This window comes from Candoia aspera, chromosome 2 (assembly GCF_035149785.1).
Source record: "Candoia aspera isolate rCanAsp1 chromosome 2, rCanAsp1.hap2, whole genome shotgun sequence".
NCBI lineage: Eukaryota > Metazoa > Chordata > Lepidosauria > Squamata > Boidae > Candoia > Candoia aspera.
In genome coordinates, this window is record NC_086154.1 from 149,408,811 (window position 1) to 149,426,068 (window position 17,258).

The window sequence follows — 17,258 nt, forward strand, 5'->3', positions numbered from 1 at the left end:
TATTACTTTTTTTAAAAAACCCTTCATCCTCTTCCCATTAGAATATGGTTTAGAAAAGAAATGTCCCAACAAGAATGGATTCTTCTCCCCTCTTCCCCCTTGGAGTGAATGTCCTTTCCCTTCCCCAGTTGTGAACAAACTCACTTGTAAATGGCTGGCAAATTTACAGCGACAAAGTGACCTTTCCTTTGTTTGAATAATTTTTAAATATTTATAATTGTTTCTATCAATAATATCTACAATATTGAATGAAAAGAAGCCCAGGTTGAGACAAAAGTCTTCCTCGGCTCCATTCCCCTTCCCTGAAAACTAAATTATTTAAGATTTTGGATTTATTTTTTTAAAAACACTCAGATGACAAAAAAGAAAAAATTGGTTTTTGTTGTTTTGTTCTTTGAAAGAAAAAATGGCAACAAAAAGATTTACAGATGGGTTTGGCTTTGCCCTTCCGAAGGAGGGATGGCTTTTCTGACAGTGCTGCAGCTGGTATTTTCAAGCAGGCTTGCCCTAGGAAATACAAAACATGTAACATACTGAATAACGATGGATGCTCAGCTGAAATGTCATGTGTGGAGGAAAATGACACTGCCAGAGTTCTAGAGGGACTCATCTCTGCAGCCTAAGTCAAAACAGTCTTGAATAGGTATAGCACCTCCCTCCCCCCCCCCCACCTGATTTCTGCCCAATCCACTTTTAACCACTAAGTACTCCTTGGCCATCTTACTTGACTGAGAACCAGGAATAGCTTTTACCTGGCTGCTGGTGCCACCCCACATTTGAAAACTATTGGTCCTGAAGCTTTCAGAGAGATTTCCTGTTGAAAGGATTTGGATCATCATATTCATTTAAGCCCATGCCTAATTATTGTCCCTGGCTAGGGCAACATCTACCCCTTGTGCAGCATTGTATCACCCACCATGACATCACCTTTTTTTAATGTCGGTTAGATATCTTAGATTTGTACTGTTTGGGGGGAAAAGGCTGAAAATATGTTTAACCCAGTGCCCTTCTCCTTTTTTTGTGGTAAAAAGAATTTTATAGTCATATGTGACAAAATCCAGTATACTGATACTCCCTTGGAATTTTTATCAGCACATGGTATCTCATGTCCTAGTTGATGCTGTGTGATAATTTTTAGTACGTCCTTCTTAACTAACTAACTTTACTGAACCTCTTAAACATGCTGGTCTTCACTCAGCCACAAAGCTTATTGGATGGCCTTAGACAACTTGCTCATTTTCTCTCCGCCAGCACAGGATTATTGTAAAGATAGCATGGAATAATCAGAGCTCCTTGGAGGATATAAGTGAAGGGTTACGCTTAGTAGTCTACTCAGTATAGATTACAGTATCTATCACAGTAGTCTACTCAGAAGATTAGTATAACATACAAGTCAAGAATACACAGGAGCTATTTCTGTTCCCTTCGAAGTTTTCTTGAGCATTTGATACAAGAGATATAAAGTACTGTACTAATCATATGCCCTTCTCTTCCGCAAATTAGTATGGGAACTGGAAGTTTTCCGAGGCAGCTCCACATGAGGCTTGTATAGAAGGGCACACCAGAAAGTTGCCTATGGACTAGCTACATCTATCACCCATAATGGCCCTCCAAACCCTCCGTGAACGTTGACTATCCCATTTTATATTATTGGCAGGGTCTCTTTTTTTCCCTCCAAGATGCAATTGGAATTGGCTTGATTGAGAGAGTTGCTAACGTTGAGCTCGATTCCTCATGTACCATTACAAGAAGAGGAAATACTTCAGCTGGTCAAGAGTTAAGCCCAAGGCAAATCTTCTCAAGAAACTTTGGAATACGTATGGATCTTTGTTGCTTCCAGCTCAGAGTTTGCACATATTGGCTGAAGAGAAATATCCTCTCAGTCTGTGCAAAGAGGGCATTTTGAAGTCATGGTAACGTAACTAATCTCTGGAATAAGATGGAATATAAAGGTAATTTTCAAGTGGTAAGTTCAAGCTGCAGTGTGGCCGTAAGGGGCTGTGCAGTCTTGTGCAGTCACTGCGTGTATGTTTTTCTAGGTTTCCTCACAACCATGAGGGTAGAAATCTTTGTTGCAGTTGTGTTTTGAAAATTAAACGATTCTCAGAAATAGAATTTTCTGATGAATCTATCAAATAATATAGAGAGCCCTGATGAATGCTCTAATTTAGTGACCTTATGCAACAGGAAAGATGTTCTGTTCTTTCACAATGGGTCACAAAGAAGTGCGAGTTTTACCTTCTTTTTCCACCCTAAATTCTCTGTACTGTTCAGCTATTGGATATTTGGTTAAATCACTACCTATAGGAAGCATATGGATTGTGAGCACTTGCAGGGGGAGGGAGAGAAGTGCCCCACTGAAATGGGACCCTACTTTTGGTCACTTTTTCAGTAATTACCTGAAAAGGCCCAAATTTGTGTCACTGCAACCACACCCTATTTTCAGTCACACTATATCTGCACTATCCAACCCAAAAAAACATTTCCATTTCTTTTACCCAATAATTGTTCAGTCAATTCCCCTCCTAATAGAAAGGAATCTTTTTTTTTCCTGGCAAATCCTGATATAAAATACAAGCTCCAGCAAACAATGTTTTTTTTTCTTTTTTTTTAAAAAGCAAAATTGCCCCAGACTGAAATTCCACTGGGGGAGGGGGAAGAAGAAAGGAGAGTTTGATAACAGGCATGCGTTATGGTCAGAAGATCCGTAAATACATCTGTCAGTTGGTATCATATATATATATATATATGTATATTTTTTAGGATAATAGTTGTCTAGATTATTCCTCTTTCTCCTTTTTTGTTTTGTTTTGTTTTGTTTTTGTTCCTTTTTCTGGTGCAAATATAGTTTCTTTTTTTAAACATTGGGGGGAAAAAAAAGAAAAAAGAGGTCCCACAAGAATATCAAAGCAACCCCCAGTTGCAGGATCATTGTGGGTTTGGTGAGTGTGTTTGTGTCCAAAAAAAACCCCAAAGAACAGATTAGAGAAATGGGTGGTTTTCCTGTACACTCTCTGGGACTCAGCCCAAACCCCTCGAGTGATTGAAGAAAACATCTCTCCCCCTCTACAGTATGCTTTCATTGCATCAATGCAGTACGTCTTCGGTTGTCTGAGCCATCCAATGGCAGAAACCTTGTCCTTTTCCACCCCACTGAGAGAAAATACCTCCGGCATCAAGAGGTGAAGTGCCATCTCCTGTCGGCTTTCCGTCCTTCCTTAGCTAGCCTATCTCCCAGGAGGAACTGGACACCTCTGTTGTGAACAAAGTCAATTCAACTGGTTGCATGGTAGGGTTGTGTTAGAGGGAGGTTTCCATGCTGTGGAGTGGGCTAACTGGGCTGGATGAGGAGGTAGGTGTCTTGCTGACATCGGTGCTAAGGTAGATGCCGCTGTCAATGGCGTTGTTGTTCTTGTTGGGAGATGGTGGGGGACTGGCCCTGAAGTGCTGTCTTAGGGGACCCTCGCTCTCCTCCACGTCTGTATCATCAATGAGAGGAATGTTGTGGATGTAGTCGTTGATCAAGAACTCGGGCGTTGTCATGAAGTTATGGATGGAGGTCTTGGTGTCTGGCTTCTCCAGCCCTTCATAGAGTGAACTACGGAACGCTTTCACTACGCGGATCTGCAGAGAGGGCCAAAAGGAAGGAGAAGAGAGTGAATGAAAGGCTGACAGAGCTGCTGAACCCAATGCCAGGCCACATTTGTGGATCTTGCTAATTGTTCATCCTTTGCCATCTCAGCTTGGTCTAGGAGAAGGCTGGAGAGATGGGATGGGAATCATTAATCCTAAATTTAATTTTCCCCTAATTCCAGCCACTAGACATAAGGCAGTGCTGACCAAGTGTTATCGGTGGTTCTCCCCTTTTTTGCAAATAGTAAAGGGGCTCCCAGCCCTGTCAACAAACTGAGGGCAAGTTGACACCACAAATATGTATTAATCCTGCATAATTTTAACTGTCATGACTTCCCTGATACAATCCTACGGGAATGTAGTTTAGTGATGGGACTAAAAAATTTGTTAGAATTGCCTTCCTCATTTAAACTATTGCAATTCCCTAGGGATAAGGAATGACTATTAAGCCAGTATAAGTATTATGTCAGTGTGTGTGAAAAGCTTTTCACTGGGGATGGCAGCAACTGAAAGGTCCTCCTCCATGTCAGTCTTGTATGTTAGGCTACCTGAAAGCTCTATGGTTACGTACCTTCCAAGGATTATTATGAGCAGAAGCTAAAACTACTAAGACAGGCTTGTGAAACAGTGGCTGGGCCATGGGTGACACAACAGCTTTATGCTGCCATGCCAGATGTAACTGTGTTACTCTCCAGCCCTTCTGCATCCTCTCCCTATTCACGATGTTTGTCCAGTGTCCCTCTTTTTTACTGACCATAGTTGGACTGTCTTGGGGTAATCTTATTTGCTCCTGGGATAAATTGCTTAACATGTAGCTGAGGAAAGAGGAGCCTTCATTGGCAACAAGGAACGAAACAAAAAGGGATGTAGAACCATCAGTTAAATGAATGAGACATGAATGGTTAAAACATGAATAGGAAATGGGGTTGATACGTGGGCAACCAAATATGCTTAGTGCCACAATCTAGCTGTTGTAGGGAATCGTGTTTGTGTATGTGGTGGTGGTGGTAGTGGACATGAGTTTAATCTAAATAAAGCAATGGGAATGGAAAATGAAGGATTTAAAACCTCGCTCAGGAAATATCCACGTTTATTTTGGCTCTGGCAGAATGGGAAGGATGTTTCCTACTTGCTTGTGGCTTATTGTATGCTGACCTCACTTTGTCCATGCTGCTTTCTCCCTGTGACCTGCTCCTTACTTCTAAAATGGATGCCAGCATTTCAAAACATTATGGAGAAAATCTAACCATGTCACTAAGAGTTAATGCTGACTTGATGGCACATAATCAATTTCGAATTCAGCTGAGATCCTCCTATTTCCGTCACAATTGAAAATGTTATGGTATCAAAAGGGGGGATACACAGCTTCAGGGAAAATGTAAAATATTCTCTGGCTTGTTTCAGCAACAGAAATGTATCTGCTGCTTCTTTTAAGGAATCACTGTGGAAATTACACCCCCCACCTCAGTGAACTGTGCTGCCACCTTGCATCTTGATCCATTTTAAGACACTGTGGCTGTAGTGCTTTGTGAGTAAACATCTCAGGATACTTTGCGTATAGCATGGATGTCAGTGTCTTATAATTTATGGTGGATTTTGGTGTGGAAGAAGGAGGGACTTCTCTCATGCTTCTTGGATAGGAGTAGCCCATCTTGATGAATGCCCAGAAGGTTGGTGATGGAGAGGTTGGTGATGGAGAGGAGGTACATAAATGTTGATAGGGTTGCATGCTCAGGGAGAAGAAAGACTGAGGCAGTCCTAGGCAATTGCATGCATTTGACTGTCTTCTTGCCACATCATGCTTTGGGGACCCAGCATCCAGCTCCTTTATCAAAAGGATGATTTGGAGAGGATCAACCTGAGAAGGCCTAAAAGAGAAAGGCAAACCCCTCCAAAAATAGGAAAACAAATTACAAGCAAAACCAAATGAAAAACAAACAAAAACTCCCAAACCCGAGCTATTTGGAAGCATGCAGTAATGGCAGAAATGTGGGGTCAGATTCCCAAAGGCAATTTATAGGATAAATACGGAGAAGGAACATGATGTTTGGGAAATCCCTTGATTATCTTGGAGAGAGAGCTGTGTATGAATGCGTGTCTGTAAGAGTAAGAGAGAGACATGAGAGAAGACAAGGGAAAAAGTAGGACATTTAATTCTAAAATTAGTCAATTGATTGGCATGTCTATATGTATGTGTGTGGGGAAGGATTGCGGGGTGGGGGGAGGCAAATTCCTGTGCAATCCTGTAAACCAGAGAGACATTACCTTCAAGCTGGAATTCAACAGAGGCTCTGGATCTCAGAGCTAAATTTCCCTCAGCATCAGCCAAAAAATCTGAGGAAATGGGAAGATGTTCAGTTTACCTTGCACCATATTTGGAATGACCTAGTTTGGCCTTTAGAGCCAGTTTGGTGTAGTGGTTAAGGCCCTGGGCTAGAAACTGGGGGACCCTGAGTTCTAGTTCCACCTTAGGCACGAACCTTGGGCCAGTCCCTTTCTCTCAGCCCTGGGAAGCAGGCAATGGCAAACCACTCCTGAATAACCTTGCCAAGAAAACTGCAGGGACTAGTCCAGGCAGTCACCAGGAGTCAACCCTGACTTGAAGGCACCAATAAATAAATAAATAAATGGCCTTTAGCCGAAGCCTCAATTTAATCACAGAGAATTATTGATACCAAAATCATGTCAGTTGTTAATCCTAGGTGTCTTGCTAACTGCATTAACTCCTTAGTAGAGATTGCTGCCTCTGACAGTATCTGTTAAACCCTATCGGCTTTAATTCAGTTCAGTGCCTTGACCGGGTTGATTTTATGTTCCGTATTGTGAAGTTGGAAATATGGTCCCCAGTTTCCTACACAAGATATCATTAAAATAAATTAGGACACTGTGATTAGTAAGATTGTTCATTTCAACAGGACTGGTATAGGAGAACAGCCCACAGTTAATTTCTGGAAGGGGAGCCATTTTGGTTTTCTGCCTAAGTTCAGAATGGCTTGTATCAATCTTATTTGCCCTAAATAATATTGTTTTGGGTTCCTTGATATTCCTGGCTTTCAGAACCGCTGACAGTTCCATGGGTCCTACCACCACTTGGAGGATGGTGGGTAGCATTTTAGGAAGGGGATAATTTTGAGTACAAAAGAAGATAAAAAAGCTACATGTGACTTGATATGTGTAGTTTGGATCTACAACTCAGAGGGCAGAGGAGAGAGAAGCACCTGTCAGTTATTAGTGATACATTTCAGTTCTTCATTTGCAAAATGGGAATGAGAGTTGCACCCTATTTACTTTGCAGAAGGTTGCAGAGACAAATTAAATTAGAGGTATATTGATCCACCAACCTGCATCTATGCAACCTCTTGTCATACAGGCTGGCCACCATTTGGGAGTGGCTTCTGCATGCTCTTGTTGTATATACCTCACCAAACCCAATAGATGGTTGATAGGCTACCCATTTGGGCTACTGCATACATTTCAGCAGATAGGCTAGAAGTTATGCTGAACTGAAGGAAAAATGAAATCATGCCTTTTTCACCCTTAAAATGGCTGGAAACATGAAAGAACTGTTATTTGTTTTCAGGGGGAGGAAGGAGAAACCATTTAAAAAGAGCATTCCCCAAGTATCTGTTTAGGGTTTTTTTTTTTTTTTAAAGTTGTTGGCGCCATCAGACTTGACCTCTAATCAAGCCCTGGACCCTGTGGGCAAGCTGACCTCTTGGAAAGAAGCACACGGTGCTGTGCAAATGGAAGTGCATGATGGTTGGCAGCTGCTGACACATACAGCAAAAAGCCCTGAGGGAGACTTCAAGGTGCATGTGGCAAAAGCAGAGATGGGGGGAAAGGCTGCTTTCATGCTGCAAGAAAGTCGGGGCAGGAAGCCCCAGAAAGACTTCAGAAAAGCAGAACGGCACAGACACACAGTGAAAACGCCTCCAGTCACAGCCGCGGGAGAGGAAGAGAAGAGAAAGACCCATGCATTGTTGCAACAGTACAGTAAACGTTCGAGTATTGAGGCCCATCCTTGCTGTTTGGGGGAGGAGACGAGGGAAGAGGGGATAATGAGTTCATGCCGTGCCATCAGGCCCCTCTGTCCATGCCTCGCAGGCTTCCCTCCTGCCCCTGCTGTGGCCAGAAGCGAGTGGTAGGACACAAGTGAAAAGATGAGCCAGCAAGTTGAGGTGGAAAAGCACGGGGTGTTGGTGGTGGGGAACCCTTCCAGGTCTTCCGATCTTTAGACGCTCTCTACAATTGACCTTCAATTCTTCACTAATGCGTCAGGAAAGCTTAGAAAAACAAAGGGGAAGTGTTGCCTTCTCTTAAAGTTTATGTCTCCACTACAGAGGTAAACTGGTTTAATAGGCATTCCTTCCTAGGAAAACTTCAGTTTGGTGATGCCAGCTCTGCTTAATATTATTATTAATATTCCCAAGGGGAAAATAGTGTGGCCAAGAGGTCTATCTGTGTCTGCACTCCTAACTGGCTGAAATTATAGATCTGGGTTCAAACCATTATGGGACTCTTGCATCGAGTTATGGTCCTTTTCCTAACCAGGGAAAACATCTGCGTCCCACTTCTCATTAAAAGCCAAAGATCCATCTGCCACACTTTAGCTGCTAGGATCTAACATGATCCAGAAGTAGAACTGTGGGCAGATTAAAGAGCAGGATGGTTGCAAGTAGAGGTTGATTGGTTTTGAGTTCTTGAACCTAGAGTGCAATTTTTTGCCTCTCTCCAATGGCATGAATGCATGCTTCTCCTTTGCTCAGGTTAGAAAATAGGTGCCACTCCTTCTCAGGAATAAAGCAAAACCTGCCTGCATCCAGCTCTTCCTTAGAATCCCTAAACTCTGGCAAAGAATCCCTAAACGATACAGCTTGTCACTATTTTGAAGTGATAACTAGACTTTGATGACTGGACCTAGCAAATCTCCGGAATGGTGATAAGCTGAACATGCATTTTTAGGAGTAGTCACAAGGTAATTCCTCCACCACTGAGCCAAACTTTACAGGAAGTATATAGGACATAGAGTTGAGAAAACAAACACACGTCTCTTGTTTAATGTTAACGGTGCTGCACTATGTGTGTCTTTCAACACTTGAAAAATGAAATCCACACAGACTATCTATAGGTAAAACTAAGTATGGGAATCTGGCCTATTATTGCTTAGTTTCTGGTTGGGGTTTTATTACCACACTCATAACATTATCAGTGGATAATTATCAGTGGTTAATAAAATTATAAAAGATGGGGTGGGCAATCTTTCACTGACAGAGGCTATACTTCAAAAACATCAAGACAGTGAGAATAGGATTTCCAAGTGGTGGTTCATAGGTTTTTTTTTTTTTTTTGGAGGGGTGTTCTTTTTGGGGGCATATATTAAGCCAAAATAAAAACTCGAACACCGTTTTCATTGTGTTGCTAGAAACCACTAGCCAGTTATATCACAATTTCTTAGCCGTCTGCCACTGAAATTTCTGAAGCTTCTGGAACTGCAAAAAAAAGGGGGCGAGCAAGGGAGATAAATTAGATCACTCTTTTTAGTAGGTGACCCCCAAATGAATGTCTGCTATGGAAAAATGGGGCCTTGTGTAGAGAGATTTCACATATTCAAGTAAATTAGGGGTTCTGCTCTTGATGGCAAGGAATTTGGGGAAGCTCTGCCAAGGCTAGATCCTGTCAGTGCATGTAATGCCCAAAGTCCCCATGAATAAGCAAAAAGCAGCAGTGATGGGATGAAGGTAGGTGAAGAAAAAAATAAAGGAGTTGTGGGAGGAGGGGGTGTTTTGTTTTGTTTTTTTATTAAACACTAAAGGAAATTCCCAGCTGGTATAGAAGTGGTTCCATCCATGACATCTTGGAAGCTGAAAAGCAAAAAGGAAGGGGAACTTTGTAAGCGGAGGATACCTGGGACAGGGACTAAGACAGGAGATTCATTTCAGGCTCCAGAGGGAAAAGATTTTGAAAAATCTGGTTGCTGTAGGACAGCAGCTGATCTGCCAAGCCAAAGTGGTACCTGAGTTAGACAAGGCTGTGAGCCAAGTCAATAGCTCTTATGGCTGCTGTCTTTGTTTCTTTTAGTATGTATATGTCTGCAGTTTATATATTGCAACTGTGGTCTTACAGACTCTGAATGCTGCTAGAGAAATTGTGAGCTTTCCCCTAACTTTCCTATGTAGCTCCTTCAATTCACAATACCTTGATACTCCATTCAAATTAAATGAAAATGAACCATTGTTCTCTGATCACAAGCTCATAAACAAATTAGAACTCCCCCTTTTTTTCCTCCAAAACGTTGAAATAGCGGGGGGATTTATGTTTGAACTGTTCTTTGATCTCGCTGGCAGAGTAAATGCAGTGGGAGAGCTAAGTTATTCTACCTATGTACTCAAAATGTGTCATAACTCAGTTAACAAATGAAATGTCTCTAATCAAAGACATATGTATGTACAGTATGTATGTATGTATTTGGATGATTTATATGGCTGCCCCTCACACAACAGTGATTTTGTTCACTATGTCGGTGTGACTCCTGTTACAATCCATGGTCTATAGGATTCAAAAGAGGGACCCACTCCGTCTGCAATGTATAGACACATGCTGCCACTGCCCCTCAAAATAATGATTCCCTACATTCTTAGGTTCCCGGCTGATACAATTCAGGCTTGTATATTAAAATCTATAAAGGCTGTGGAAGAAACAAAGTCTAAAATATGCTAGATTCTAGTATAACTCAACCCTACCAAAAACTGTAGGGTTATCAAGAATAAGGCTATTTGCAAAATAGTACAGTACTGATTTGAGAAGCATTGCCTGGTTCTTTCGGCAATGAATATCATATCAATTCGTCTGTACTCTCCGCTGGCTCTCAAAGAACCCTCTGACTTTAAAGAGCGCATTAAATAAAATTTCAGCAGAAACTGAGGAAACATTACTTCACTGAATTATTATCAGTGTGTAAAGCACTAGGAACATATCAGGGAAAGATGCGGGGGTGGGGGGGGAAGGAAGGGAGATAGCTGGAAATTCCACTTAGACCAGATTCCACTTAGCCTGTAAGAGTTCACTTTCCCCTCAGTTTTAAAAAGGGACTGAAATATTCCCAGATCTGCTAAATGAACCTGTTTCTTTCTAGCCTGGTTTAAGTAGCATAACAGTATATGAGATAGAGATAGATGATAGATGATTGATAGATAGATAGATAGATAGATAGATAGATAGATAGATAGATAGATAGATAGATATAGTAGAGATCCAGCACCTACACTGTCACATTATGGACAGGAAATTTGTGTGTGAGACTGTTATGCTTTAGCCTCAGAGGCAAAATGAGATCTTGGGTGCCAATTAGTGTTACAAGAGAGGTGCACTGGAAAGCTCATTTTTGCTGACACTGCACTGAAATAAAGCATCATGCAGGGCCGTTAACCTCAGAGGGCTTTCTCGGGAGAATGTCTTAATAGAGGGCATTCGGATGGTGGAAGCTGCTAATCGGACTTTCTGTTTCACAGACCAAAAATGTTTCAAGTTATTCTGTGAGCCTGAAATGACAAGATTCCCCTGTGGAAATTTTAGGGAGGAGAAACCCATTTGCCATCCATAACATGGTTCCTAAAAAAAGAAATATAATCATCAGAAACAAAAAGAAAAAGAAACAAAAACAGACACAGCATTTCCAAGATGCAGAAGGTGGGAAAAGATTCCCAAGGACATTAATGGATATCAATTGTCCAAAGAGAGACAGCAGCTCGCTGGAAGGGAGGAAAAGAGTTTAATATAAAGGCAGCATTTAGAGAGAGAGACAGAGAAAAAGAAAGAGAGAGAGCTGCTAAAAGTGCAGCAAAGATGACAAGGCCATACTCGAAGGTTTACATTGTAGGTTATGCCCCCATTAAAAAGCAAGATCAGTGCATGTCATACCAAAAGGCACCATGAATCTACCACACCACACCACAATGCCGGCATGACCACCAGCATGGCTTTGATTGGTTAAAAAAAACAAAACAAAAGAAATCGTTGAAATATTCTAAACAAACCAACTTGCCAAGAATACCTGGGACCGGCAGCTGGAGAACAGGCGGCTTACCTTTGTGGATCTTTCATTGTTGTGCCAAAATAATGAGAAATAACAAGAGGATTCTTTTCAAGTAGGCAAGGAAGAGTTGGTACAGTTTCTGAGGAGGGATGGGGTGGGTGAGGGGATAGAGAAGGGAACTGAGGAGCAGGGGAACCATTTCTTTTTCACCGACACACAGAGGAACTGGTCCAGGACATCACAGGAGTGCCTTCAAGAAACATGTTCTTGTCTTTCACTTCTTAGGAGGTCCACTTTCCTGATACATCCCACCCCCAGGATTCTTCCCTGCACTTATGTCAAGATTCCAGTCTGTTCCATGGACACCTTTTAAAACACTTGGATGTCCCACCCAAGGCAGCATCTCCACCTATAGAGCAGGCATTCTCTTTCTTAGAACCATTCTCCTCCAATGTGATTTTTTTGCTCATTTGTTCAAAAACTTCCTACAGTTAACCCATTTTGTTAGTGATAGATGAATAGGATCTCCCCTGCAATTTCTTCCACCCTATCTGCAATCTAGATTACAAATTTGAACCATTTTGAATCCATTTCACTGTCATGGCACCCATCAAGGACCTTGGGACATATTCTCACCCTAAGGTTCTATTAATGGTATTTGAATTGTCATGGCTTCAGACCAGAATGCTTTTAGAGATCTGCCCTTCTTCTACTACTAACCTTCATTACTTTAGTTCACCTGGTCCATCGGAATGTGGGAGAATGCTGTATCAGTTGTCTCTAGTGAAGATGTGCCCAGAATCATAGATTTATGACAGCTCTCCTATTACCCTTTTCTCCCGAAAAACATTTGGAGCAAAATTATACAACGCCCAAGATTCTTTGGAGGCAAGCATACCTCTAAACCTATTTTTTATGGTAATTTAATGTGAGGTGTGGGCAGCAGACTATATTTGAACTCATGGAACTCCATGAGAATCTCTTTTGGAGCAACTTCTGTTTATTCTAATGTGTGTCCTGGTTCCCTCCTGATTTAATCCAGACCAGAATTGCCTTGACCTACCCCATAGTCATCAGATGATTTCAGATTGAGGTAGGAATATAAGAATCTACTCCAAATGTTTTGTGCCCTGAGCTGGAATTTGCCCTTTTGCACTCATCTGTACCTCCTTCCCCATCTCTTACATGCAACAGCAAGTGACACACACCAAACAACACAATAAACACCAATCACTGTCAAAATGCGTGGCTAGATCAAGAAATGAGGCTGGATCCCCAGCTGGTATCCTTCTCCCTTGCTCTGGCTCATCGGACCGCTTGACCCTCCCCAAGCCCAGCCCCACCTCACCAGCTGGGGATCTGACTCCAGTCCATTAAAACCAGCAGCCACGGAGAAGAAAGTGAACAAGGTGAGCAAACCAAGGAGAGAAGGGGTGCAGGTGGTTAAAGAAGGAGAGGCAAAGCGCAGAAATTGTATGGCTTTATAGAGGTTGGAAATCCGGCATGGCTGAGACCGGACAGAGTAAAAACTGAAATAAATAATATTGCAACAGTGGCTGCAGCAACGAGGGACTGAGGGATGGGGGTGGGTGGATAGAAGAGAAGGAAAGGGATATTGTAGGAGGGCAGAAATAGAATGGGGTGGGGTTTTTTTTGTCTTGTTTTGCTTTTTGTTTTAAATCACAAGCAGTAAGAGGAAATCAAGACTCACTCCCGGCACCGGCGCTGGCATTTGCGGCGGAGAGAATTACGTGAGTGGGGGTAGAAATATTGGTTACATCGTGCAGTTGACTGAGGACGGAAGAGCGGCGTCGGACAGCCCCCTGAAAGGAGCCGCTTCTCTTGAAGGTGCTAACTACCTCCATCTGCAGGAGAGAAAATGAGATAGAAAATTTGGGTGGCAGCGGACAGTGGCTGCAGTGGAACAGCCCGTGCCAGCCAAAATTGGCCATGCTGGGTATTTGGCCTCCTGCCAAAGACTGTGAAGCATTATGTGCCAGAGACCAGCTGGTGGGAGTTGGCACCACCTTGATGTTCTTTGATGGAGAAAGCAAGTTGCACCAGCAGAAGATCGAGGAAACTGGTCACACCCGAAGGCTCCATTTCTAGATCATTTACACAAGGTACAAACCCATGATACATTACCCCAGAATTGTTCAGGGAAAACCAACCACCGACTAAATACTGTAGCTGCCCACCCTCCTATTACGAGTAGAGTACAAGGCACACCTGAGCTGTCAACTTCAGTGCTGCAAGATGTGGTGAAGGCGAGGACTGCACGAAGATGAATCATAAAGACAAAGGTTCCCTCTCTGAGTATCACCAGGGCAAAAAGGACAGCCTCAGGCAAGGGGAAGGGATTAGAAACATTTCCAAAACCTCAGATTGCTGTGTTTGAATTACCTCATAATCTTGCCTATAAAAACCCATCCCTCCCTTCCCACTGGTATCCTTTTTAGCGTGACTAAGGAGTTGTGTATTGAAGAGCAGGCAGTACAGAGTAAGTAAAGGAAAATTCAAATAAAAGCAATCTTGACTCCTTATAAAAGGGACGACCAAGGAGGAGGAGAAGTTTGAGCATCAACCCGCTTGTATCTCTGAGGATCTCAATTTCTCCTATTAGTGTTATTCATTCCTGTTTTCAGATTTAACAGAAAAAATAAAAGCATACTGTTGCCGTCAAGACAAATCTGTTCCCAGGGTTTCAGCCATAACTCTGCATGGGTTCAGCAAGCATTGAGAAAGATCCAACATCCAGAAACCCTTGAATTTTACAATTTCTCCGTTCATGGTGATAGAACATTGGATGTTATTGTGTTTCATTGTTTGTCTCTCCCCAAGCATGGATTACTCGATAAAAGGCTGCACTTATAATGCACATAGCACACTAACTTTTCCTATCTGTGAAAATCCACACTTGCTGAGGCCAATACATCTTTTCACTGAAATGTGGCTGAACTTTCGCCAAGGGCTCCATCCTATACTCTATTCCAGGTACAGAAATAGATTAAACTAGCAGTTAAATTTTACTCTGAGCCTGAAAATAAAATAAATGTCTTGTACTACACTTAGGAACAGTAGCTTAGGATAAGCTGAGTAGCACATGCAGCTCTCTCTCCTAACACCCCTGCTCACTGCTCCTCCCTTTCTGCCCTCAAAGCCACCAACTCCCTCTGCCTAATCATAGGGCCAGCCTTATTTCTGAACATTGAGATCTACTTCCCATGTGTAGGAGAGGAGATTCTAATCCTTCTCTTTTGTGATGTTTCCACAGTGTTGTCAAACAGACTTTTAATTTCAAAATTACCTAAAATAAACCTGAATAAGCATATTAACTCAGAAGGCCTACTAAGTGCAGTACTTGGCAAATAGCATGAATCTTATGGGATCCATAAATTGCTACAGTGCTGGCTTTGTATAATGCACAGTTGTACGGTCACTAAGGAAATAAATAAGAGAAAAGACCAGGAAATAACAAGGTAGGATGTTGGTGGAAAAGTTCACTCTTCTGGTTCAGAATTAGGTCATACCAGTATGAACCTTGCAGGAAGAGCGAAGTATTATAAATAATCAATATGAATCATAGTTAACCAGATATAACCAAACTTTTTGCAGCTGGGCCCAGCTTTATCACAGAATCACAGAAGTGGGAGAAGTCTACCTCACTGCTCTCAGAAATCACTCTTTAATCCCAGAAATAACTCTAATGGGATTACTGCATATACTCGTGGATAAACCCATCCATATATTACCATATATACTCACAGAAAAGCTGAGAATTTTAGGTGCCAAAATACACCCCCAAAATTGGGTTCAACTTATCTGTGGATGACTTATCCGCAAGTCCATAAACTGACCCTCAAATTTTAAACCAAAATGCCAAGAAAAATGTGCTACCTGTGGATAACCCAGTTGTGAAAATTAAAACATACAAAAATTTTGAGGGTCAGCTTATCAAGCAGATGGGCTTATATGTGAGTATATACAAGATATATGGGTACTTTTAAAAAGTTGAAGAAAAACCTACTGTATATGCTTGTGGATAAGTCATCCACAGATAAATTGAACCCAATTTTTGGGGTGTATTTTGGCACCTAAAATTCCCAGCTTTTCTGTGAGTATATATGGCAATACTTCACACTAAGCCAAAATGTTTGTTTGGCTTTGGCTTAGCATGAAATATGAATGAAACTAGGCACCATGGTCAGTAAACGATGTCTTATGACTTCGCATGATAGGTGACCCAGACATCTTCCACAAGCAGAAAGCCATGTCCCATCTTTCCCTAACCCAGGATGACCCCTCTGGCTGGAAATTCTGATAAGTCCCAACTTATCTGAAGTGTGCCAGGCAGGGATGGCCGCATTACATCAAACAGTGCACAAGAGAAACCTGCCAAGATTTCAATAAAAGATTAAAAGAAAGTAAACCATCATGTATTTCTGAAACCCATCATGCATTATGTGTAGTTTAAAGAAGAAATCCCACATCCAGATCCAGCTGTAATAACTAATTCATGCAGGTATGTTGGTCATAATATATGTGATGAAGTGCGCAACTGACCTTTGGGCTTCACCATACAGTGAACCAGGTTGCATAGTATTATTGGTGATAGTCTATGTATATAAACATTGAGACAAACACGTCTTCTTATGCTACAATATCTACCGTGAAAAATGAATGGATCAATCCTTTTGGTGATGTTTCTCTCTCTTATTTATGCCTGTAGGCCTGGTTCTTGCTTCTTGGGTGATGAAAAGGGCCTACTGCATCACACTAGCTTGATTCATTCATTACTCCAAGCCATGGTTTGTTTCAGCCATAGTTAAACAAGATATAGTGACCTGATTCAAACAGTATACTAAGCCAAAACCAAGGAAACCAGATGCGGGCTTAGCATGATGCATGGTCCCAGCCACTGTATGCACAAACTGATTAAAACTGGGAACAACTAAGGAGGACACCGAATTGGTGGGCTTCCTAGTTGTCTGCAGCATTAACAGGGACAAAGGAAAATATGAGATCTCAGGATGCTAAGAAAGGGAAAGTAAAACCTTTTTGTTCTCATACATGAAACAGATTCATTGGAAAGGTGGAGTGTGTGACACAGTAAATGAAAGCAAAGTTGTACATATGTATATGTTTGTGTCCATGTAAGAGGGAAATGTGAAGGGGAAGGAGGAATTCAGGATCCACCTTTGTCAGCTTCAAACATGTCCACTGTTAGCCTCTACCTTAATTTCTAAGCATGAATTTACCTCCATCTATTGCATGTCTTCCCTCACTCCCTGCAAAAACAACAAGAAAAAGGTTTATGCATTCAGGATATTGATATATTCAGTGGGATCAGTGCATAAAATTATTCCTGGCACTTCAGACTACAAGGATGTGATATGTGTACATGTACATGTTTACATACTCCCCCCCCCCCAAACAAAAATGTAGAGTAGAAGATCAGCATGTCAGAGGGAATGGTAAAGTAAATGGCTCAGTACAAACTTATTTTTCTATGCACAGGGAAACTTTGGTGATGTTTCACATGAAAAAAAGTTCCAGTGTGAACATGTAAATTTTACTTGCAATGGGACATTAT

The 17,258-nt window shown here is 41.8% G+C and overlaps 1 protein-coding gene across 5 annotated transcripts in view; it reads right to left on the bottom strand.

The window, feature by feature from the left end:
* Positions 1 to 1,543: 1,543 nt before the first annotated feature.
* Positions 1,544 to 17,258, bottom strand: part of ATP2B3 (ATPase plasma membrane Ca2+ transporting 3) — a 121,713-nt gene continuing 105,998 nt past the window's right edge. For 3 of the 5 annotated variants that reach the window (XM_063294228.1, XM_063294229.1, XM_063294227.1), the window contains 2 exons: positions 13,377 to 13,530; positions 3,462 to 3,624 (listed from right to left, as the gene is read on the bottom strand). In XM_063294228.1, coding sequence (XP_063150298.1) covers positions 3,599 to 3,624; positions 13,377 to 13,530 — 180 coding nt within the window. In that variant the 3' untranslated portion in view covers positions 3,462 to 3,598. Of the gene's footprint in view, positions 3,625 to 13,376; positions 13,531 to 17,258 lie in introns of all 5 variants that reach the window. The other 2 variants (XM_063294231.1, XM_063294232.1) reach the window with 2 other exon arrangements.